At 38.4% G+C, this 26,580-nt stretch overlaps 1 protein-coding gene across 7 annotated transcripts in view; it reads right to left on the bottom strand.

The window, feature by feature from the left end:
- Window positions 1-26,580, bottom strand: part of RALGAPA1 (Ral GTPase activating protein catalytic subunit alpha 1) — a 219,285-nt gene that overhangs the window by 126,689 nt on the left and 66,016 nt on the right. For 4 of the 7 annotated variants that reach the window (XM_090033616.1, XM_090033623.1, XM_090033620.1 and 1 more), the window contains 5 exons: window positions 21,414-21,554; window positions 8,268-9,812; window positions 6,150-6,274; window positions 3,409-3,625; window positions 109-285 (listed from right to left, as the gene is read on the bottom strand). In XM_090033616.1, coding sequence (XP_089889742.1) covers window positions 109-285; window positions 3,409-3,625; window positions 6,150-6,274; window positions 8,268-9,812; window positions 21,414-21,554 — 2,205 coding nt within the window. The remainder of the gene's footprint in view (window positions 1-108; window positions 286-3,408; window positions 3,626-6,149; window positions 6,275-8,267; window positions 9,813-21,413; window positions 21,555-26,580) is intronic. The other 3 variants (XM_090033621.1, XM_090033617.1, XM_090033622.1) reach the window with 3 other exon arrangements.

The raw sequence follows: 26,580 nt of genomic DNA on the forward strand, positions 1-26,580 counted from the left end.
GCACAACCTCACACAGAAAACAAGGAATACAGATACAACCTATCTTTTTCAGCCTGGGTAGGACAAGGTACAAAATTAAAAACAAATTAATTTTTACAACTGCTTTACCAGTGATAGTGGCAGCTTCAGCAGACAATGGTTGCTGGTTAAGACTACTTGTTTCAGAATCTATGTGGAGTGTAGTTAGACTAGCCACTTCTTGTTCCTCAGCACTTTGCTGGTGTCCTGAAATTGCATCAATCTCCGTGGAAGCTGGTGTCCCAGCATCAGTGCCAAAGCTGAAATCTACAGTGAGGAAAGAGCTACGTTAATTGAACCATTGTTGATAAAATACAATCTTAAAAAAATATTTCTAATCAAGCAAAAAAACTAAAGACATTTCCAAAAATGTCATATAAAGAAGTTCCATATGGACATCCCTTATGCTAACAATACACAGCTCCAGAAAATTATTCCAAAATATTAAAGTAGAAAACTATTTCCTATTCAAATACTTTTCTATTTTCAGTCAAAAACTGAGTTATGTGAAACACTGCTACTGCTCAGCTGGCAAGGTTATAATTACATAAGAATGAAGTAAAATTCATATAGATTCTTCCAAACAACAAAATGCCTAAAAGACAAATCTCCAAGTTATTCATTTAAAATGTTAATAGTAATTGAGAATATGACAGCAAGTTACTGTTTCCTGCAAACAGAAATGAAGCATTATTTTGTTTACTTGTTTTTAGATTTAGCATTTTTGACATCATGGCTGCTTACAGATATGAACCCCCCCTCAGTGCTTTAAGCTTGATGAGTCCTTGTGCCAAGCGCAGCACACACCCAGAAGAGGCGTTGCAATAGTTTGACCTGGCTCGCTCAACATCAGTATAGACGTTCACTGTGTGCTTCAGTGGGGGTTTTTGGTGCTTTTATCTAATAGCTGATTGAAACAGCCATTTAGATAAGCGTCAAAAAGCCCCACTGAAGCATGAGATCTATACAGATGCTGGGGAGTCAGGCTGAAATAATGCAATGCGTTTTCCAGGGAAGTGCAGTGTTAAAGTGCTAAAGATAAAATGCATGATCTAACAAGTTTAGATAACATTACTTTTAACTAATTTGTAAAAAGTGACTAATTTGTTTCATGTAGAAGCAAGAGCTTTTACTTCTCCTTTTGCAATTCTTCGGCCCCAGGCAGATGCTAATTTATACATACAACTGGAATCTAACACATTTTATCCAGTTCCCAAAAACTGTGTGCTTGGCAAGATGTACATGGTGCAATTTTTGGTGTTCGGGATAAAATCTTGTCAGACCCCAACCGTGACTGCTTGTAATGCAGGTCCATACCACACAACTTGCCGGTGCACAAGCAGCTGATCACCTCCCTATATATTTAAAGAAAGGCTCTGAAACATTAAATGTAGTTGAATTACCACCTTATCATTCCATAAATTCACCTAAATTGTAACATGTTACAATCTAGCGTGGAATTACCATATTTACTTGAATCTAAACTGACCCTGAATAAAACAATGCTCCATAGTTAGATTCCATATATGGAAAACGAATGAATTTGTTAATTTTTTAGATATACTTTTTTTTTTTCCTGTTTTTTTTTCCACCGGTCCTGGAAGCACTGTAATACCAGGTCAATTCATGGAATGGATGGAGCACACAATCTAAATATTGGAGATTTGCCAAAAACCTCATGATTTACCATATAGTTCATTGGACTGGGCCCCTAAGAGTCAACAGCATTTCAAGTCATGGTGACTCCACAGCTCAGACTTGCTCAGTATTATGTGTATTCCAGATACCCCCTACAAAGGATCCATTTACTAATTTGCCCCCCACTCACAATTGGGACCTAGTGTTCTTGCTGCAAGTCCTGGGATTCTCCAAAAAATTATATGTAGATAAGGAACAGGGAAACTTGGTCTGGTTCCATCTCATGTAGGGTAGAGCCATACTAACATATGCAACAGGCTGAGAGACAGGGTGACAGACAGATTCTGGGTGAACATTTTGGGATGTTTACCAGATATTTAAGGCTGATGAAGGAACAAGGACCAATGGAAATGGGAAAGACAGGCACAACTTAGCTGTGGAAGCAAAGAGGCACTAAAAATGTATTCACTGCAGTAGCTCGCCATGACTTGGAAAAGAGCTGGTGCTGAGGGGGACTGAGCACAATGGCCACTACCATATATTTTATTCATGTCAGCTGCATGGACCTGTCTTATACTTAACTGACAGATGAAATACCATGACCACTATAGTGGTTTTTCTACTGGCAGGGGAAAATCACTTTCTTGGCAAGGGATAGTACCTTGACTGAGGTAAGGCATAGTTAGTCTGCCACTTTCACTTCCAGTGAGAAGATCTTGGCTATACATTAACTTTATGCAAATAGGAAATTTCTCCCTAGCTTGCTCCTATGGCTATATGGCCTCTGGGCTTGGACCTGCACATAGGATGCCTGCCAAAATATTTGGAAGCATCTGAAGCCCCAGGCAGGGGTAGAGGGTATTTGCCAGTAGTAGGGCTACATATGGCTCTTGAATGACTCATGGATTTGGAATTGATTCGGCTGATTTGACTTGGGACACACACTCTTTTTCCTTTAAAAAAAAAAAAAAAGTAGGTTCCCATCAGTATATTTGTCCAATATGGGCCATGTGTTTTATAGTCATGCTCAGTGTTGGCTGCATTTAATCAGCTTCATAAGTGGTTACCATTACTGAGCACATGCTGCTTTTAGCAGCAGTTTAGTGATACATCATGTATTTAAGGGGGTTTTCTTGCATGTGAATGAATGCAGGATGAGGAGCTTTTTTCCTCAGTGCTGTTAGAGCCTTGGAAATCCCAATTTTTCACTGACAGCACAGCCTCTTTAGATCAAAAAGAATGGGAATAAACATGAATTAAAAAAGTGTTAATTTTACACACACACACACACACACTAAAAGTTATGATGAAACAGACTATTTTACCTTATCTGTATTGACAAAGCCAAAGACTATTATACATAAAAGATTTCACTCGCTCATTTTTAAAATGTTTCAAGCAGCTTTAAAATAATTTGAAAGTAAATGCATGAATCTTTCGGTTAACATTTTGAGACTTAACAGGAAAGACATTCCTCAGGGCAAGGGCTGCATCTTTCTAAGCATTTTTCCATTAAATACACTGCTCACTGGGGCCCCAAATCCTGCTTTGTGCTCCACTGAATTAAAAAGTCAGAAGACTACTGGTAATCAGATTACATTTCTCAAGAACTATATAACTTCAGTGATTAACTTATCAATGACATTGGCTGGATATTCATATAAAATCCTCTTCAGAAGCTTCTGAATATAACCTATTTTTCAAAAAGTAAAGTTAACAAAAAAGCTAAAAACATGGTAAAAATATACTTACTTTCAAATTTGCGGCCATCATACTGGAAAGCGCTGAATGAGTCAGAATGGCTATCTGAACTGATAAGATCACTGCTTCCTGCACTAGCAGGAGATGTCCATTCAGAAGGAACACCTGGATCATCTATAGGACGCATTTGGTTTTGCTTGTTCAATATGTCAGGAAGATCTTTTGGAACTTCTAGGCTGCCAGGACTGCTACCTCTTCTTGTCACATTCTAGAAACCAGATTATTTTACATTCTGACAAGGTTTCCTAACATACATTAAACAGTTATTGCATATTTATAAATGCCAATATACAGGAAACAGATCACAAGCAACCAAATTTATAATGTTAGAAGATTAGGATCCATTTAAATTGTAAAGTTTTTGTTGTTTATAAAAAGCAATTTTATTTTTATAAATATGCAAATTACAATATTTTGGCTAAGTTTCATCTCCTTATTTCAGCATAAAATATGTTTTGAAAGACTGGGCATGAAACATACAGAATGAAACATGCATTTCCTAAAATGAAAGACAGAAGATTCAATTTCAAGATTTTCAGGTTCCCTCCAAAATCTTAAACAAAATGCCATGACCTCAAATTCCATTACAGATTGGTGGGAAAGGAAAATAAGTTTAAAGATAAGTCTAACGATTTTTAACCTGTAACTTTCAAACCTAAAAGAAACTTCTCAGAATGGACTACCACAACGTGCAATGAAACCTACAGTCTTGCTTCCTAAAAAAAAAAATAATAATAATAATAAAGTGGTTGTTTTTTGCTGGTCTCTCTCAATTATTCCATTTACATGTTACATTTATATCACAATTAATATGTTAATAATGGCATAATTAGGAAGGGTGCTTCATGTGCTCCTGATTTAAGGTGTCAAAAATGGGGAATGCGCCATAAAAATGTTCCACGTATAATGTAGAATATTTTTATGGCTTGTCTGTATGGTGCCTTAAATTTAACGTATGGCTGGTGGCTGACAATCAGTTGACTGTTGGTCTGGCTGGAGGACAAATGGGGGAGGGGGGTGCAGGGAGCCGAATGGGGGCACTTTAAACCCTGTGCTGGGTAGCAGAGGCTCCCAAGCTAGGGTGGGAGGGCAGGGAAGAGGCAGGCTGCCCAGTGCAGGGAAGCAGACATTCCCATGGAAGGGAACCTTTGACTTCCCCTGCCATGGACTTTAAAACCCAAATCAAGCAGCTCTGGCCAGCTGGGTCTAGGATTGCACCTGGGTCTGGAAGCAGCCCCAGGGTGGACACCTGATCCAATTGTCAAACAGCTGATTGTGAGCTATCAGAAACTGCAGCAGGATGGTTCCAGACCCTAGTGTGGTTCCCCCCAGCCGAGCTGACAATCAGCTGATTGTCAGGAACCCAGCTTTCAACTTGAGGGAGCAGCAGGAACACAAGATTCCTCCTGCACTGGCGAGTATGGCATGACTGGGATCTGATCCCTGATTTCAAAACTGTATGTCCTGCCATGAATGTGCAACATGACAGGAAACGTGACTGTTGGGATCCCAGATCAGATCCCACTGTGTCTTTACACAAATACCTGTGAGCATCCAATATAGCTATTTACAAGCCCAGATTGTTTGGTTGAAGATGCTGAACAGCTATATCTGACAAAGCTGTTTTCTGCAACTGCTTGCATTTCTAGAAATTAATGTTAAGTGACTAATGATGATGGTAAAAGGATTTGTTTGTTTACATTGGATCCAATCTCGTCTTTGTCCTTTTACTATTACTGTTAGCTCTTAATTAGAGCTTCAAACTGGATCAGTTTCATGGATAATTTGCATATATTGCTGGACCAGCTGCGTTTGCAAAGTATATAACGTATCAATAATTAAAATGGGAAAGACCTGGGATACATTTAGAAAAGAGTAAAAGAACAAGCACTTCAGACACTTAACACACATCTCTAGCCACCAATTATTAATCAAATTCAGCTGATATTTGGAAAGGAACCTCTTCTTCTATCTTATTGGTGAGAACTAAATTCTACTTTCCAAACTTTGTATGTGAACATTTTTTAAAATGACATTGGATGTGTCCAACACTTTGGAAAATAATTTATTAACAGACAAAAAGTGAGAAACTTTGAAATAATAAATATAAATCGGTTTCCTACCATTTCTTTGTTCAAAACAAAGGAATGTAATAAAACAGTAACTTTTCCTATCCCTGTCACTGTGAGTTAACATGCATCTTTTCTGATCACCTGCCTGTTCTCACATGCTTCCACTGATACCCCAATTCAATTTTCTTTACTCAAAGCTGCTTTCATGCTTATGAATGAAATTGTTTCAAATAACATGACATTATTGAACAAATGTTACAAGAGAGGTTTAAAAGGGCTGGGTCCACATGAGAAAGCTATTCACTAAAAATATCTTGACATATAGAAGTGAAGAGAAGAGAAATGGAGGCCAAGCGCATGACAGCTTGAAGAGCAATATACAATACCATTTTGTGCAGTAAATATACATACAAAGCTCTGATCCTACAAACAGTTACATACGAAATTAATCCAAGTGAACATATTAAGACACTTTATTTGCCAAAGTTACTGTCTGCAGTATCAGGGTCTTATTTAAAATAAAGTATTTTAGCATATAAATCTATAGATCTATGATTTAACTTGCTTGCCTGTGATTCTTAATATCTAGAATAAAGCGTCTTCATATGCTGAACAATAATTTTACTTCTAAATTTGTAAAAGAAAGTTGCAAAAGCTTACCAATGCACTACCACTGCGGAGTCTCTCAGCTATAAATTCATCCATAAGGTCAGGAACATTTGTATTGCTACTGCCAATATCGCTACCAACAGGGTGCGGCTTTTGACTCAAGTCGTCTCTATTAACTAAAAGCAAATGAATAACTATATATAGTAAAGGATACCCAACTCCACATTAAAAAAAAAACAAAACAACAAAATGAACTCAACAAGCTTCATTAAAAAAATAAAAATACTTGCAATACATGCATTTCCCACCTCTTAAATAGATTAATTTTAAGAATTAGTAAATCCTCCTTTTTACCTACTAAGCAGGTGTTAGTTAATTTCCAGAATAACCTTTAAATAGCAAGAAAGCTTACAGATGAGCATTACTTAAAGTTGTTAATGCTTGCTTTAAGGATACAGCATACATCCTTCCTCCACATTACAAAAAGAAAAAGCAAAATCCTAAGAATGTTTCTGTAGTTCCTACAGAAACACCTTTGCCATTGTATTCTTAATGAGGAACAAGATTGCTGAAAAATGAACTAAAATACTGGATACTAAAATTGAAGTTAAGATATAGGTCAATGTGGCCTTGTATAGTAAGTACACTCACAAATAAAATTTTGTGCAATAAAAAAAAATGGATGGTACAGTATGGAATCAAAACTAAAAAAAACTCTTTATATGGCCAGTGATTTATGAAATGTTCTTGTTTGTTCGTTTCCTGCAGTCTATATGATTACATTATTTCTAATAATAATACAAATATTATCAATAACTGTAGGATTTTAGCCCGTAAGTTGCAAATTGTTCCAGCTCATACACTTCATAAGAATTATCCTTCAATATTATCTCTCAGTAGCTTAATATGTAACTAATTATAATAAGAATAAAGATTTTATTAAATATAAACATATTTTAAATTATAGTGAAGTTTTGAAATAATTCCCATCTAAGAACAGCTAGAAAACCTATCTGAGTTTTATTTAAAAAATGGACAAATTTGTTAAAATGAACTTATAAGAAAATTTTCTCTTTTCCTTTTTTTTTTTTTGGCTAGGTTATGCCCATTGTATTACTGCCCAGAATGTTACTGTGCTATGTTTACAAAGACTGCCCTCAGGTGGCATTAACATCTCAATGCAGGATGCATTTTAGAACATTCTGTTAAACATGCTTGCATAACAATGTAAGAAAGGCAAACCTACCTTACTGCTGAAAGTTAATTTATTGTTCATTTAGGGTTATTTAAGATATGAATGAAAATGATGGGTATTAGAGTAACAGCCTTTTCTTTTTGATCAGTCCACAGAGATCCCATAATTAGCACAAGTAAAGCTATCATAGGATCTTTATGCACATCTATGTTCTCAGGAAGAAAGAAAGCAATGAAAGATGTTGCCAAGAAGTAACTGTATCCATGTCAATGAATGCACATAGAAAGGCTCAAAGCACAGTTTGAAAATGGTTCAAACAAGCAAAAAAAGACTAAATCCACACTGGATTGTCACAATGAAACGTAATAGGGAATTTCTGTTCCAATTATTTTTTTTTCTTTTTCCTTAGCATTAGTTATAAAATAACTGCTTAAAAGCCAAATAAAAAATTCCAACTCCCATTTGGGGACTTTTTTGTTTTTGAGGAGGAGGAGGAGGAGGAGGAGGAAGAACACATACTAAATGAACCAACAATTAAATTAATTCAACCTAACTGGTTGATAGCCAAACTTCTGCCAAACTAAGTACCAGGACTTTCTATTCCACTATAAAATATATATGCCAACCATTCAACAGGCTGAATTTCAAGACCCTCTAGGATAAAGTTAAAATATGATAAGACTGGTCCCTTAGTAGGTCATTTGTTGTCTCTTCCTCTCCCTTGACTTGGTCTTCAGCAGCAAAGAGGTTCAACTCAATATCTTTAAAAGGAACATTAGTAATTTAAAATGTATAAAAATAATGTATGCTGGGGGGGAAGATTCAGCTGGCTAAAGGCGCATGCACAACCAAACAGGGAAAGCAGTGATCATCCCAAAAGCCTTTTGATTGCTTATCAGAGCTTGCTTCAGTTGCATTAAGCCAAACTGGTGCTGCCTTTCTCCTTTTATGCTCTGCACACTGTTAGTGCTCACCTGCAGCTTTCCTTCCAAAATAGCCCATTACATGACTGTACAGATCCCTCAGTGGAGCCTCTGCTGGCATTCTGTTCTGCCTCTGTGGGGAAACATTTGCCTTCGGCTTCGAAAGAGCATGTACAACATTTTTATAAACACCACCCAGGGATCCCTGCTGTTGTCCTGATTCCTGACCTGATGATCTAAGTGTACTACGGTTATGCACCTGATTAACTGAAATACCTTCTTTCTGCAATGTGGTTGTTTCAGCTTCTGTAGATTCCTTAATCTGTTTATTACTAACTGAAGCTAGATTGACTCTATCTAGAGGCCTGTATACTCCTGGTCTGACCAGCTCAGGGACTGCAGATGAGCTGTTGCTTGCGCTTATACTGCTGTTGCCACTACTACTACTGAAGCCACTGAGTTTACGAAGTCTTGCCTTCCAGGGAGCCTCTTTGTTTTCCAGAGGATTATAAAACTGCACTGACTCAGTAGATGGTCTAAAAGTAACATGAACACTGTTTCTTTTCTTAGTAGTTATTTTCATGATTTTGGCCCTGTGTGTTACTGTTTCCGATATACTCCTTTTAGTTGGTGAAAGTTTGCTCATGCCTGTAATGTGAGGGATTTCAGGGTTAACTGGTGCTTTAGGAAGAACTTTCTTTGCATGCATAACATGTGTGATGGTTATGTTTTCGTTAAACTGGGCACTTTTATCTTTTTCAGCTAATGCTATTTCTAAAGCTACATCAGGTTCCATGGCTCTTTGCCTATGAAGGTATCTCTTGCTTTCTTTGCTACTAGGACTACTTGTCCCATGCTCAAATAACTTCTCATTTTGTTTATCAGTATTTAACTGTCTAGCTTTATTGATCACTTGACTTGTAAAATTGTCTACTTGAGTAGGTGCAATATTACTTATAAAGCCACTTTGGTTTTGTTCTAAGCTTAGCACCACATTATCAGCTCTTTCGGCAACTTTGGAGCTACTTGCAGATTTAACAGTCTGAGCTCTATTTTCTAATCCATCCAGTGGTAATCTATCATTCCTATTTACAGTTGTATCAACTTCACGAGGAGAAGCCTCATATTTATCTATCTCAAGGTTATTGAAAAGTTCTTCTTTTTCCTTAAGATATTCTCTCAGAGAGGAAAGAAGATCATCTTCACCTTCAAGGTCAACACACCCGCTTTGTTCAAAAGCTGTATTTGCAAGATCTATTGGCCCTATTAAGTGACAGAGATGGTCATAAATACTATCCCCAACTTCCAGAGAAGACACTCTGCTATTTGTAACATGACTTTCAGTGGATCTATGTATTGAAGAGGTCTCAGTGGAACTCTGTAAGCTTGGAGCATGATGAGATGAACTGTCAATGACAGGAACTGCACCTTTGGCTCGTTCAACTGCAAATGGTTCCAGGATGTCAGACGTACTGCTACTTCGTGGCAATGGCTGTTCTTCATTCAATGTGCCAAAAACTTCACTTGGTGTGTCCTCACTCTGTGAAAAATGCCTGACTCGAGATGGACGTGGAAGAATTTGAGCATCGTCAATGTCTGTAAGAAAAAAGTTATATGTAACATCTACCAAATTAAATACAGTTATATTTATTCATACCTAAATCCTAATCATATGCTTTAAAAATCCAGAAAAATCCAGTGCCTTTTTTAAGTACAGCAAAAGGTATTTTATCCAATGCTAAAATGTTAAACACACACAATATCCAGTACAGAATGCGATATGAGTTAGACTATCAGAACACAGTTTTAAATGTTAACATGCATGGAAACAGACAGTGAGATCATGGAACATTTGGAAATACAGTTAAAGCTAGGGCTGTGCCAATAAGTCAAACAATTTGACCAAAATTGTTTTAAAGACCATGTTCAAAAAAAGGAAAACAGTTGCTTATAGTACAAAGTGTCTGATCAGCACTCAACAGTAGCCTCCATAGATTTTAAACTCTTGAGAAATACATAAAAAAAATAAGATAATTTAGCAATTTTCTGGAAAACTACAATTGTCTATTTTTGTGTTTAACAGCTAATATGATTATCCATTAATTTATATAAATAATAGCAATTCTATCAGATAATTTTGTGCATTATAGATATATAATGTATATTGGAAGAGTTAAATCATTAAAAAGATGGCTGGGAGAAGTTTTGGTTTTTGGGAAATACATCAATAAGAATAAATTACCATTCTCTTTTTGCTAAAAGGCAGGCTATTTGGTGGTATCAGAAATGTTAAGCTAACTTTAAAAGTTAACTTTGGGCAAGCTCAACAAATCTCAAGTTTTACCCAAGTAAAGTTACTAAGAGTTATGAAAGCAATGATCTTGAAATTAAAATTTTAATCCACAGAACTGCCAGTGTAAAACGGATTAAGTCAGAGAAACCCTCTTGATAGGTGAAAGAAGATGGACCATTCTTCCTGCCTATTCAATTATTGGTTCTTAGCCCCTTTTCTGAGACTGCTAATATGAGTGTAAGTTATTATTAACTGTAGTGAAGGCTTCTGCATTCACAATATGTATCACCTAAGAAAAGGTCAAAGATGCCATCATCTAATTTACCCAGTCTGGGTGTGACAAATTTATAGCCTGTTGGTTAGATACAACCAGCAGAACCATTCCATCTGGCCCACTTATAGCCTGGTGGGCTATTGTAATGCGTGGGGGGGGGGGCATAGCCTGCCACAGAATATGGGGTCCCTGTACCCCCATGGATATGACCATAGGCAATCCAGAATTTTAAACAGGGGAGTGCAGAAGCAGTGCTTGGTGCGGTACAGATGGCTGCTCTCTCCTGCTTCCAACCACTTTTCTCCTTCCACCACCAGGGCAGGCAGACCATGCAGCCGGGGACTTTTTTTTTTTAAGTCTCTAGATCAGGTAGGAATTTTCTCCTTCTCCCAATTCCAGCATCGCTCCTTTCCTGTCCAGGCTCAGCAACACCTCTTCCTCTCCCTGCCCTCTTCCCTCACTTTACCTTTCTACTTATGTGCACCTACCCTGGAGATCTTCAAAAGGAGACTGGATGCACACCTTGCTGAGGTTATTTGACCCCAGCAGTCTTTTCTGCCCAGAGCAGAAGGTCTGAACCCAATGATCTCATGAGGTCCTTTCCAGCCCTAAACTTCTGTGAATCTTGTGAATCTTATCTGTGAATCTTATCTGGTGCCATCACTGTCCCGGTTGCTCCTGCCCTGCTCTAGCAGGGGCCGAGAGGAGCAGCTGTACAAAAAGTTAGGCTTGGTTGGAGACAGTGATAGTGGTTGGTGAGTTCTCTGCCTCTGCCTGCTCCCCAGGCTAGCTGAGAAACACTCAAGGGGATCACACAGAGAGGGGGAAATTCATTTGCTGTTGCTGCTGTCCCTACCTAAGCCCAGCTTCCCAGGCAGCCCAGCTTTAGTGGGGCAGGAGGAACTCAAACCCACCCACCTTGGTGAGGAAGTGTGGTACCCAGGAGGAAGGAGGACAGGTGCTTCTCAGCATGGACAGGAAAGGAGGGGGTGCTGAGAAGGGAGAACCTCCTTTAGAGACTTTAAAAAAAGTCCTCAGTTGGTGCTCCTGTGGGATGGTCTGAAATGGGGATGCAATGGCACCACTTCACCCCCTCTGGATCCACCCCTGGACATGGCCAGTGAGAGGTCCCCAGACCCATACCTCCTGCCTGAACTTGGACCTGTGCCACCACCTACCCGTACACCCACACTGCTGCCCACCCCCAGACCCATGCCATGGCTCAGTCCCAAAGCCACCACAACTGCTGCTGGCCACACAGATCAGGCCTGGAAGTATCTCCCATGGTCTAGATTCAACCTGTGGCCTAAAATGAGTTTAAGATGCCTGACTTGGTCCAAAAATTGAGAAACTAGAACCTCTCTTCAGAATCCCTAAAATGCTACAAAAAGCAATGTGTAACAATAAATTAAACAGTACCAAATTGGCAATATGGGATATAAAAATTGAAGTTATCAGTCAAGATTAGATGTTTGCTATAGTCAAGCAGTTGTAGGAATCAGAGAGATTCTAGGTAGCACTTTATGGGACTTTAATTTTTTTTTTAAACAATAAAACTATCTGCCTCATTTTTAGTACCATCGCTTGCTAGGGATTGGTTTTTATTTACCGATTTTTTTATAGTCAGAAACACTGTTAGACAGAGATGAAAGGAATGCCACCAAGTTTAGCAGACCATAAAAAAACTGACTTACCTTAATTGATATTCCATCTAAAAACTCTTATACTCAGGACTGCAATGGTGAATTTATTTGTAACCAATATATACTCCATATCAAAATGTAACAATAAAAGATATCTGATGTGTTAGATGATCTATTCAATGTTAAATGGAGGAAATATTAACATCTTAAAATGATTTTAAAATAATTTAAAAATGATATGACTGAATAGTTCATACTGGAATATAACTGTGGCAGTAATATTTAGTTGCAATTGACCAGAAGGTACTTAACTGACCTCTGGTTTTAAGCTGCTTACACTCTTCTGGAAAAAACAAGTCTTTTAGCTGAAATTTCTAAGGTTTTTCAGATGCAAATGTTTTGGAAGTACAATGCATTTCCACTTATCTATTTGCAGAAAATATTTGTGGAGAAGAAGTGAAAAGAGTACAGAGTTACTTTCATACTTAATTTTTTTTTGTTTTTTGTGATAAAAACGTAAATGATCTTTTTTAAAAACAAGTTTGCCCTGGGTTTAAATCTTGGGGTCTGATCAAGAAGTTATGGACAATAATCAATGGACATCTTCAAATATGATACCAGACTTTGGATGGGTTTTTAATGATGGCATACAGACGTCTATTTGCAAAGGGAGAATATTGGATGCAGACTACCTCTGTCTACAAAATAAGCATGAGGTGCCAAAATGCGATGTCAATCACAGTAAATCCAGCAATTCTTCATAATCTGATCACCCATTAACTTTCTTTCCTAACCTAATTAGCAGTGCATTAGATAAAAGGTTGAAAATTAAATTATCATTAAATATTTGAATTAACAACTCAAGGAGATAAATGGAGGGCTTCTAAGTATTTTGAGCCATTATTTCAGATGTCGAGGTATCAGTTATGCTCTGCTCATCTTTCGAAAGTTTTTTTTGCAGGCCTAAGAATTTGAGACTCACATATGAAAACAGATTCTGGGATACGAGAGGTGTACTGGAAAAAGATGCTAATTCACTGATCTGCAGTATGCCCATCCCTCCCAAATATATAAACCTGGCACAAGAGCCTTTGATGTATTACACATGAACTTCAATTTATAAATAACTAAAATATAAGTGGTGTGGATTTTTAGTACATGTTAAAATTAATTTACTGGATGAAGAATTCTAAATATATGCCAGCCTAAGGAGCTCAGCACATTGGAATAAATGCAGCTGCATTTTCATCTCTATTTGTTAAATGCTGATGATGTGTTAATCATTTATATACATGTGAGAATGCAGACAATAGCAAACAAATGTGTTCTGCTCGTGCCATCAATACTTTCCCCCTTTTCTGGAAGAGAAAAACATTATGGAACTCAAAAATGGAAATGCATTAAGATGCCTTGTGTTACAGTTAAGAAATGTATTAATTTGTTCATAAAGGTAAAAGTTATATGTTCCTCAGCAACTGCAATACATACATCCTGTACACTTGTGTTAATTCAGCCTGGCGCACTATCTGTGAGTGTTTTTCATTATTAACTGTATTGCAGTAGTACCCTGAGGAGCTCAAATTAGATCTTTCTTTCACATATATGAAAACATGTCCTTAATCCTTAAGGACAAACAGGTCCCTAAGATTTTGGAAATACTGGTGTTGCAGGAACATAAATATAATTAGGGAACGGAAGTAAAAAAGCTGAAATTGGCAGCCATTCCCCCTGCTGCCTCCCTTCCCCTGCCATGATGTGTCCTCTCTCACATGACCTCCCCATCTTTATTTACTAGGAGACTGGAGAAGTAGGCAACTTTTTAGCAGCTAGTCGGAGGCATGATGAACTGGCATATAGCTAAGATTTGGATTCAAATACAGAGATCAGCTCACAAGAGTACATGGGCAAGTAGAATACCGTCCATAAAAATTCAAGGGAAGATCACAGAAGTCAACTAAGGTGGGTTTAGAGGATGGAAACTGTAGCAGATTTTTTTGGCTTTGAACCCTCAGTACCCTTTTAAAAACAAGTATCATTACTAATTATTCTGTAAGTTTCTACAGTTAAGGGCATAAAGTATGTAAGAAACATCAGCAGAAGCAGGGTTGGCCACTGTGATATAATTAATTCTGATTTGACTGTTTAATTTTTCAGTCATAATATTGCTTCACCAGCATTTTAGCTGGATTTGAAGAAAGATATGTAAATGTACAATAGTAAATAGTCTAATATTCCTTTCTTCTCGTTTTTCTGCCTCCTTTGCCTTTTTCACTGTGCACTGCTTTGAAACATTCCTCCACATTTCCCTATTCACTAAACCAACTCTGTTCTACCTACAAATGCTTCCTAGCTTTTTTCCCCCCCTGTGCCCTACCAATTATATTTCCTTGTTCACTATTTTTTCCAAAGGTTCCTGAACCAGTTCTTTTAGTCTTCCTAACCTCCAAATGTTTAACAGGAATGAGTTTTGAAAGAATACTGTACAGATACGATACCCAACAAAGTAAGCTGTACTTAACCATATTTCTAATGCAAGTCTCAGTGTGCAGATTCTCATATTTATGTTGCAAATCAAATTTGGAAACCTTGTTGCTTTTCTGTTCATGGAAATAGAGCATAACACTGAAGAGCCTAAAATATGTAGAAATGATGGACTCATGCACAACAATTACAACCCTGGTAAAAATGTCCTGTATGTAGAGCACATATAAAAGTCTAGATATATCTGTTTAGCTTCTTCCACAATTTTGTCAGCTGATTGACCTTCAGGCAAAAACATCATGCCTGCATCAAGAAAGCATTTTTTTTCCCTTAACATACTGCACACTTTTCTCCTGAAAACTAGGATTTCTAGGCAAGAGCATAAAAACAAACCAGGAAAACTATTCTGCAGTTTATGTCCATATATCTGCTCTTATCCTATGTTACGTGAAAGTTAACTTACAGCAGGTTACTCCTGAATGTTAACTTTATGTACTGTAAGGTCATACTTCCACATTTTAAACATCATAATCTATTTCAAGATAATTATGGGTGGATATATTACGTTACTTTTATATCAGTGGAAAGATCTCTTTAAAGCAGGGGTGGGCAATTATTTGGACAGGAGTGCCACTTAGGTAGGGAGTTTTGATGAGATGTTGCAGGCTGGGTCAGCACCCACCCCCTCCCCACTGGGCCAACACCTTCCCTGCCCCCAACAGCTCACCAAAACTTCCAAAGTGGTTCTGCTGTGCACTGGGCCGGGTGGCTGGGATGGAGCTGTGGGCAGGTGGGGATCAGCATCCAGAAGTAGGACAGGTGGGCAGGGCAGAGGCTGAGATCACAGGGCAGTGACAGCACAGGACTAGGTTCTGGGGCACAGCCACAATCTGCTCCCCATGTGCCACTGCAGTGAGTGCAGTTCTGCTAGCAGGGATGTGTGGGGAGCAGATCGTGGAGCTGCCTGGGGCCCTGGCCCTGTGCTGCCACTGCCCAGTGATCCTGGGGTCTCCATGGAGACTGGCTAAGACCCACACAGGCAGGACGCACGGCAATATGGATGGGATGAGGCTGCAGAAGGGCGGGCAGGTAGGGGTAAGCAGTGCCTGGAAGCAGGGCAGATGGGTGCAGCTGGGATTCTGGGGTGGTGACAGTATGGGGCCAGAAGCCTGGGGCAGATCTGCAATCTGCTCCCAAACGCCCCTGCCTGTGGAACCAGCACACATCACAGGGCTGTGCAGGAAATGGATTGCAGCTCTGCCACAGGTCCTGGCCCTGTGCTGTCACTGCCCCAAGAGCCCAGCCCCAGCCTTGGCTGTGCCCACCCATCCCATTCCTGGATGTCTCTCCCTACCTGCAGGCTCTTCCATCCACCTGGCCTCATGCCCTGCCTGCATGGATCCAACAGTGGTGGGTGTGGGGCAGATGGGCTGGGGTGCCCAGGCAGCAAGTGGCAGCCAGAAGGAATCTCTAGTGCTGCCATGAAATAGGAATGTAAATATTGTTTAAAAAATATTCATTTAACCTCTTCTAATTATACTGGTTAACGATTAACTGATAACACAGCAGCTCACACAGCTGCTACTGGGAGCTGCTCTGGGCTCCCCCGGGCCTTTGACTGCAGGGAGAGGGGGAGGAGGCAAGCCCAGCCAGACAACACAACCCAAGTCCTGCCCTGGGAGGGAGGGAACACCTGTGACTGAGCAGTCAATTGCTTAACTGATCACTGTTTTTCTCTTCGGCTATGGATACTAATCCCCCCTTCCCCCTCATTCCTCCCTCCCTCCCTGCTTTTTGATTCCTGATGAGGCACTGCACAGCTTGCCTTTCCCCGCTTCCCTGCCAGATTTCACCCTGTGCCATGTAAAGGATAACCAGTTATCACTGCACTTATTAGTTAAATGTTTAATTGTTAATCACATCCTTACTGTGATGTGAAAGGTTAAAACCTGGGAAGTGAGTCTGGATGCTAGGCTGCCCCAGTCCTGCTACACATCTGGGGGTGGTGGCACTGACTGCAAGTGCCACAGGCCAGGCTGCCCTGTGCATATGGGTTGGGCAGGGCCAAGGGACCTGCTGCAGACCAGACAAAATCCCTTGGCAGGCTGGATTCAGCCTGTGGGGTATTTTGCCCATCCTTGCTGTAAAGCAAGAGGCCCGATGCAGGAAAAAATATTTCAAAGTAATATTTATAGGAAATTCAGTCTGTAATCCTAAACTCTAAAGGAATTCACTAGCTAATCAGCTTTCAAATTCATAACTCCTAAGAATATGTATGATACTAATCAACAGCCTTCATTCTCTGAAAGCAGCTAATAACTCGAGTTGGTCATTTCACTGTAGGGAGTAGGACTCTGGGCTTTTTCTTTTTAAAATTCCTTCTCAAAAGCTGTATATTCTGAACGTGAAAGCTGTTTTTGAAAAGGGGTAATTATTTGCTACAAGAAAGAACAAAGAAAAAGCCTTGCTCTCACCTTTCGTACTAAAGTATTACACTACTGCAGTGTTTCCATTTAATTAAAAACAGGACCATTTGGCTTAATTCAGGACCATAATTATTTTTGTGGGGGAGAAGGATGCTCTAGAAAAACACTCCATCAACTGCTTCAAGACAGAAGAGTGTTTTTGGTCCTCTGATTTTACGATGTCTAGATACTTTTAAGGTCCCATATATGGATGTCCTCTTGGAAAGCTCCTTGTAGCTTATTTGGCACTTCTTCTGACAGTAAACTGATGTGGTCCTAAATGCATTTCCTTATGTAGTTGAATATTCAATCAAGGTTTCTACATTAAAAGATCAAGATGCATCATCAGTACAGGGCTACAAGGCCACTTAACAGATCACCTCTAAGGTGCTAATTCAACTTGCCAACTCTATTCTACCCAAAGGTGTATTTAGAAACTATTTTGGTTAAGCTAATCTTTTATTAAACAAATTTAGGAATAGACTGACATTAGTAAATAACATTTAATCGGTTAAAAATTATAAATTCTGCACAAAAAACTGAATTCAATAATATAAGTAAAAAATCATAAATACCAATGCTAAAGCCACAGCTGAATTAAGAGGAACTTTAAGTCAGTCAGATGGGCACACACTTCTACTAACCATTTTCATCCTATTATTGTACCTTGAAAACCTCTATCCCCCACATCTGATCTATCTACCTTTTACCCATTTTCGCTACAGATCTCAAAACACTTACCAACTGAGGTAAATATTGCTAGCTTCTTTTTACGGATGGAGAGCTGAAGCACCAAGAATATACATAATTTGCCAGAGGTTATCCAGCAAACCAGTGGCAGAAATGGAACATAACTCTAGTCTTGTTAATAAACACTCTGCTAGGTCTCACAAGTTTATACCATCTCCCTAAAACATGGACAAGAGACCTACATCCCACCATTCTTTACCAATAGGTGGGTTAAAGTGGGTTATGCACCAAAAAAGCTGAAAACTAGTATTCAGTCCAACCTGTTTCTTATACTATAGTATCTGGAATGCTGAAGAAACTAATTAGGAATACTAAAGAAAAAAAAGGAGGCAAGCTCTTCAAAAAGGCTCATAAGAGCTTGTTAGATAAGAGATGATAAGAAAGAGTCTGTTCTGCTAACAACGCAACAGACAAAGAAAAATACTTGTACAAATTAGCTTAAAAACATCCTAGAACTGGCTCTGGTCTATTTCAGAAGATAAAATAGGATTCTGGAAAAGGAGTCTTACAAGCAAGCTAAGATTTTTTTTTTCTTTTTTATGACTTAACTGAACTATGCATCTTAACTACCCATCCTACCCATCATTATCATGACTCATTTGACTTTTACGTTTAGAGCAAAAAAAAAAAAGACCTGAGAAAGTACTCCTAATTCAAATAGTTACTAGGATGAAATTTAATAAGACCATAAGTAAATGGAAGGGATTAAAACTGGAGTAAAAGGAATTGTTTTAGCATAATAAGTTTAAGCATAATAAAAGGAAAAAAAAAGAGAATGGGATGACATTAAGAATAGAGAAACTGCCGATTAGTAAGATATACTTGTCTGTGAAAGCTCCATTACCTAGCACATTTAGCGCCAGCTTGGATAAAATACTAAAATGCACAGGTAGAATCTCAGAGGTTTTCCTTTATGGCCTTTTCCTTCTCTACACTGCCATGGTTTTAGTCTTGAGCTACTGAGCTGCAATTTGAGAATGCAGATAATGCTTTGTTTTGCATTTTTTCCTTCTTAAACTTCAATTCATTGTTCTGTAATTACAGGTAAGGAGGAGACTGGCTGGTAAAACAGCTACTAATACACCCATCAATAACTCCAAGAATAGTTTCATATGCCTTTCATTATCACCAGCAGGTGATAAAAGATTAATGATAAAGAATGAGGAAAAGTAGATTAGTTACAATTCTAATGAGAAACAGGTAGGAAGAGAGAATCAAATTATAACCTTTAGAGAAATTAACATGGGCCATGGCCCTGTCTCTGGATAAGCTGAGTGTTCAATCATGGTTCTTTTTTTCCAAAAACTTCATAGTACCTTACTAAGTGATGTTTACACTGTAATCAGGAGAGGTAACAGTAAGCTCCCCTGCCCTAACTCATGGTGCTTCACAGAAAGTGCAATGAGTTAGAAACAGGGGTAGGCAATTATTTGTAGGCCACATAGGCAGTTCTAGGGCACTGTAGCAATCCACCCATTCCCCACTCCAGCTCAGAATGGGCAAACCCCAGCCTGCAGCATGCTCCCCCTCCCTCCCTGCAGACAGCACCAGGGGCAAAGCTGGGCTGCATCAGCTCTGCCCTGATCGTGTGCAGGGACTGATAGAAGGTTGCTAAGACACTCCACTTTGGAGCACCTTCATCTGATCTCTTATTACATAAGGGTTAATTTGTCGCACAATTGGCCACTTTTAAAGTGCTCTGCAGCTGTGCACCTTTTGTCATGGGACAGCTGGAGAGCACTGTCAGAGGGATGATCGCATGACAAATGTCACTTCTGTCAGTGTTCCTTATCTGAGATAATTTAGGTACCCACAACAGTGAAGCCTCAGAAGCATGGTTTCCAGCACAGCTGATACAAGAACATGCAGGATCTTAAGTATGTGACTGGGTGGCTAACCCACACTGATGCTTATGTTATTACAGCTGAGCTATTAGCACCTGAGCTAGCTGGATTAATGCTTACACCTCCTGTCTCTAGTGTAAACATATTCTGAATGATACATGATGCCAAACTGAGATGGATTAAGCATGGCAAAAGGTAATGATTCTGAATCAGGTCAGGCTCACTAGGAAGATATCCCAAGGTTCCCTCATCAAACAAGCTCAAAATCATAGGCTCAACATAATAAAGCAGTACTTTTGTCACTGCTGACTGAACATGAAAACTTAGTAAGAACAGGAGATTGTGCTATAGATACTTTTAGAATAAGCCTTCAATTATATGATGAAGAAATGGAACAGACACAGTATCATAGACTATAGTAAATGTGTGTTTTTGAAATGTCTTCTCTCTTAAAATAGACTCCAGGGCAGCAGGACTGAGCTCCCAAACCACTTCCAGACTCAAGATGCCATGAGGGATGTTTAATAGTCAAAAGAGTGAGATGGATGGGGGGAGGGGGTTAAGGTTTGGCTAATATCTTCCATAAAAAACAAACTCTTTACTGCCATCATTGTGATGATGTTATCTCTCTACCCTATCCTGCAACCTTCAATAAGTATTCAGTTAGATAAGAAAGGGCTGCCTCCACATAACACCACTGGCATCTTCTCTATCCACAGAGGCAGTACAGATGATATGATCATGAACCTAAGCCATGCTGACTTAGATCAAAGTACAGTCTGGAATATAAGCAATACAATAAGCACCCCTTGGCATTTTCAAGTTTGGAAATTTTAACAAAGTTTAACTTCCAGCGGTGCACTGGACCCAAATGTCATCCTTATCTTTAAATGCTACTGCAAGGGCTTAACTTTTTTTACTTTTTCATTCTTTAAAACATACTACAGAATGTACTTCACCATACTGCATTTTTAAAAGGATATCTAATCACAAATTATTCCTCTGTACAGTTGCCACAAGAATGCCCATACAAGGTCTGTGGACAATAAGTTAAAACACTGCTATACTGAAACATTCACTATGGCAAGTCAAGCAGACCTTTTTCCCCATCCATATCAAATAAAAATTTAGATTATTTTTATTTCCTGGCATTTGAATTTTATATTGCACCTATTTAATAAACTGAAAAAAACAAGAGTTCTGTCATTTACACACTGACAATAGTTCAGATTGGCACAGCACTAACTTCTAACAGTTCCAGGATGGATTGCAAATATAGCATGATATTTCATGCAACTCAAAATGCTCATTCTTAAATCTCTTCCCTGCTCCTCCCCCTCCCCCTGAATATTTTACTTTGAAGAATTTATTGATTTAGCAGAATTTGAAAGCAGAAGAATTAAAAAAGTGATAAAGGGGGTGCAGAAATTAGCAGAGGTGGCACTACCTGAAAGCTCATCAGAAAGGGGAGTGAGAACAATATCAGGCAAGAAGGGTTTGGAAGTATGGATCAGAACAGGAGCACTTTTAGCACTGCGTATATAGGCCGATGGCAGAGCACATTCACCAATGGATCGGCTTCTCATGGCTTTAAAAAAGGAAAAGAAAGAAGTGGGGAAGGAAAAAAGAAGAGTGACAATAATGAAAGGCTTGTGTCACAGAAAAAGCAGCAACAGAGAAAACAAAGATAAAAAGGAAGAAAATTTTAAAATTAAAACATTTCAGCACGGCAGATATTGGCAGAGCTGTAAGAAAGAAAAAAAATCAGTGGACACATAAAACATTTTGAGTTTTTAACTGTTTATGTAAAGCAGCAATATTATGACTGTTACAATGATTTTCCATCCAAAACTGAGAAGTGAATTAAATAGCACTTTTTTCCGCTGCATCGGGGGTTGAAAAAAATCAACAAATTCAAAACTATCCTGAAAGCACTCAGAATCTGTGCAATTCTAATCTAAAAAGCAATTTACACTTTATTTGCCCTTTCTATAGTTAGCTGTCTTATTAAACACGAGTCTCATGATTTTTACATAACCCAATAAACTTAAATTCAATTCAGGAATTTCCAAAACAAAAAATTCTGAAAGACAACTGAATTTTTTGTCTACAGTAATGCATAGTACAAGAAATAGTTCCAAATAAAATTGAAGCCTGAGAAGCATTAAATTAACAACTGATTATTTGCAAAGAGATTTTGAATATAGTTCCTGAATATAGTTCCAGATTCTAATGAACAATTTCTTAGCTTGATCCAGCACCCCTAAACTCATGTGAGCAGTCCCACTGATTTTATGCGAAAGCATATGGTTGTGGAACCAGGGTAGTATTTCCCATTTTTTCCTAGTAGTCTCAACTGATTCCTGGTATATAACATGTTTATGTTCATTTTCTACGATATCAGCAAGAACAGATATTGCAACTCAGTTCTGAGTATGATTAAAGCTCTTAAAAGATACAATTCACAGTTTTCAACTAGTTTCCTCTTTACATTTTAAATAGCAAGAAACTTAAGTAAATAACATAAAAACATTCACTGACATTTTCTATTATGTGAATTTTGGTGCTTTAAAAAAATAAAGATTATAGATATACTTAAAACCAGACTTTGTCTGATGTACACAATGTTTTGGAATATTATACTTAATAAAATTGAGTGCTCCTGATCTGCAAGGGAATCAGAAGTATGTGGACATGGTACAAGTGAAATTTGAGCACATCACACTTATAAACCCAAGTAAAAGGATGCTTCTAACACAGCAACATGCAGAAAAAATTGGTGATTTAATGTATGCAAACTAGAAAATACAGATGACAAGTATAGTGGCAGTTCTACAACCACCTAGGAACGCTGAACTGAAACAGTTTTCTATTAAACTTGGTTTCTCCCTCATAAATAAAGTAGAAGTTGTTTACTCTGAAGTTTACATGCAACTTCACATGCAAGACTCCAACTGTCTTTTACTTTTAAGATCTGTAAGTCATAGTCTATTATTTAAGTATATGGCATGTTTTTGTGCATCTTAAATCAAAGGAACTAGAGTATTAGATGTTTTTTCAAGCTAAAGAGAACATATCAAACTTCTTATATTAAACACCAGATCACATAAATTTTAAATGTTATTTTTACCCAAGAGATTTGTACCCTCTTTGTTCTGAAATAGCATCTCAGACTGTTGACTAATCTAGCCCATTTGCAATGAAGAGAATAGATATTTATAAGTACATTTTCTAAGATAAAAATGCAAACCATTAGTATATGAGGAGCTGTGAACTGCATTAACTAATGTAGCTTAACTTTTATTTTAAATAAGATATGCCATGTTCCCACCAGTAGCAAAGTAGAGAGCCAGGATTTGAGGTCTGTAAATGAACAAAAGTTGGGTGACAGGACTTTTAAAATAAATACCACCAGACTATTATAACAGGTTACAAGTGGGCAAAGCCACGCTTAATTTTTTTGAATACAGTAGGCAATGAAAAAAATGTCAAAATTTACTCTCCTTCCATATATATATATTTTTAGAAGAGGAAGAGATAAAAAAGAGGATATGCAATGTTTTTTGTTTTTATCGTATGCTGACTTTTTAACTACCATAATTACTCACATCCCATACACACTTTCACCCCCAAAAATTAGGCCTCCAAAACTCAGTAACATGAGCATTTATACCCATGCTCTAGGAGTGGGGTGCGTGGGGTGAGGGGTGGGGCACAGGAGAACTTTAATCAGAGTGGCTCTGATGGGGGTGGGGTTGCTTTAACTAAAGCTCATCAAACAAACTTTACTTAAAGCGCCCCTGCTGCCACTTTTCAGCACGGGGACACTGATACATGAGATGCTGGAGTCTGCTGGAGCATGGCTCTAGCAGACTCAGTTAATCCAGTCTGCTCTGACACGCTGCAATTATAGTGCATCAAAGCAGCCTTGTTGCTCATGTAAGCACGTCACGTTTTAAATGAGGAAGCTGATTTCTATATCAGGATGGAGGCATGAGGATGACTGAATGGCTGCCAGTGGCTGTGCTAGATTCCATGTTTCATAAAGGAAAGGTAGAGTCCGCTCAACAGCCTCTCTTGCCCTCTGGCTGAAGCACCACAACTTCAAGTTTAAACCTGTCACAATCACTGCCCAGTTAGATGATCAAACAAAAGCTGCTGTGATGATGCTGCAGCCAGAGGGTGTGAGGCTGATAACGTGGCCTCTGTCTTCCTGCAGAATACAGTTGGGAAGTTTAGCAACGGTGAGCCCAGTATTCAGCCTGGGTAAGCCTGTATTACAGTGGTTAGAATTCTGTGGGGGGTGGAAATCATCATTCTACTTTCCCAAAAGAAAGTATTATCTTATTTGGGAGAGTGTGATATGCAAGTAAATGTTATTGGAGCCAGATTCTTGTACAAGATTTTATTACCGAGTTCTCACAGTAGAGATGCAAAACGCTAGAACTCTTGGTTCAGTACCAATAGTACCTTTTATTAGACCAACTAAGAAATCACACAACTATCATCTCTTTTTAAAAGATTTTTTTTGTGATTTCTTAGCTGGTCTAATAAAAGGTATTATCTCTGAACCAAGAGTTCTAGAGGTTTGCATTTCTTTTTATCTCAGACCAACATAGCTACCAAATACATCCCTTATAGCTCACATTATTCACTTTTGCTCCTCATTGATAACCTGACTACAGAATGGTAAATATCACATTATGATACTTCGCTAGTACCAAAATCTGTAGTTTAGGCTAGGAGTAGTCTTGTATCTAAATTCAGTATAGAAGATTTTTCAACCCATATGCATACAGAATTTAGAGGCCCTTTTCCAAAAATAATTTATATAAGATCAGGCTTTAAAAATGTATATACTGCATATCAAAACCTGTAGGCTTTATTCTTGAGTCATATAAATACATATACACTTGATGCACAACTAATGTGCTGGAATGAGGATGACTCAAAAAAACCCCAACCTGCTCAAATGTACACAGAACATACAGCTAGAAAGGGAACCCCAGCTTTTTCTTACCATAAAATATTTGACATGCACTTCCTTCCTACTCAAACATAAGGAGTAAATGCCTCACAATCAAAGGAAATGAACTGCATATTAAAGAGCATGCAACATCTAAGGACTGACTAAATTCCAGACTTAAATTCAGGCCTATTTACAGAAAAAACACTGAATTTAAGAGGAGGAACTGACAACCAAATACTATGTAGGACAGATTTATTCTACACCTGGGTGCCAAATACTACCATTATCACAGTGTGTTATGTACACATATTTAAAATAAATGAAACAAATACCTCTCTCAGTGCTCTGACGTATTAACACACAGTCTTTTCATGATGAAGATTACAGGGTTTAAAATAATGACGCATGGGATTAAACATGGCAATAAGCACTGCCTGTCTTCGTTTTTTAGAAGAAAGGGAAAGGAAACCATGATGTTTTCTAACTAAATTAGCTGTTAAACCAAGGCATCACCAGTGAGAGGCTTTAAATTTAGCTTTGTATACTATGAATCACTAACTTTCTGTATGCAAAGCTGGATTAAGGAAGTTCAGTATATTTCTCAATTTATTGCAGGTTAAGCAGTACAGTGAGTCCAATAAATATTTGGATAGTTTGCTTGAAAAATAGTTAATATAAGAACTAAAATAAAAAAAAAGTATCTGATTATGCATTCAAGTAAATTTTAGGTATACATGATAACACTACCAGTTAGAAGGATACTACTTGTTTGATACTATACTTCACAAGAAGTACAGTACTCATTCATCACTTAAAATGCCCGCAACCAATATGCAGACAAGGTTCTTTGGGTGAATCTGATATCTTTTATTAGACCAACTTAAATAAATGGAAAAAGATTCTTAGCAAGCTTTCAGGTTTTAAAACCCTTTGGCAGGCTGAGGAAGCATCTGCAGTTGGTGTGTGCTCTTCCTGGATGGAATGAATAGTATAGAAGCCAGAGGCTGGTATGCATACAAGAAAGACAGTCAGTGAAGATGTAAATTGAGGAGTCAGTGGGTGAGAGACAGCCTGGGTGGGAGAAGAGGGATGAATGTAGCAGGTAAAGAGTGGAGAGGTACCTGTACAGTTAGATGCCAGGCAGGTTATAATGTATCATAAAAATCCAATGTCTATATTTAGTCCATGATTTTTTGTATCCAGGAGGTTGAAGAATTGAAGTTCATAGGCTCGTTTGTGAAAAGTGTTTTGTAAATTCCCTTTGAGTATTAGAAGAGAGAGATGGGAGAGAGAGTGGTTTTCTTGTGCAAAATGTCCCCTCACAGGTAATTGGGTATTTTTGTTTTTAATATATTTCTGGTGTGTGTTCATACCAGCGCGCAGTTGTTGTTTGGTCTCTCTTACGTATTTTCCATCAGGGCATTTGGTGCATTGGATGAGATACATTTCTGGAGGTGCAGTTAACATTCGGGAATGCAGATGGTTCTGTTGTGGGGTGTAGTAATTGTGCAGGTGGTGGAGATGTGTTAGCAGGTTTTGCATTTCTTGTCCTGGCATGGTTTGGATCCATTCAGTGTGTTCTGGGCTATAGGAAGCTTACTTCTGGTGATGAGGTCAGCGAGGTTCTTGTTTGAAGGCTAGGGAG

This window comes from Crocodylus siamensis, chromosome 2, assembly GCF_052110815.1.
Source record: "Crocodylus siamensis isolate JL-2025a chromosome 2, ASM5211081v1, whole genome shotgun sequence".
In the NCBI taxonomy this organism is placed as follows: domain Eukaryota; kingdom Metazoa; phylum Chordata; order Crocodylia; family Crocodylidae; genus Crocodylus; species Crocodylus siamensis.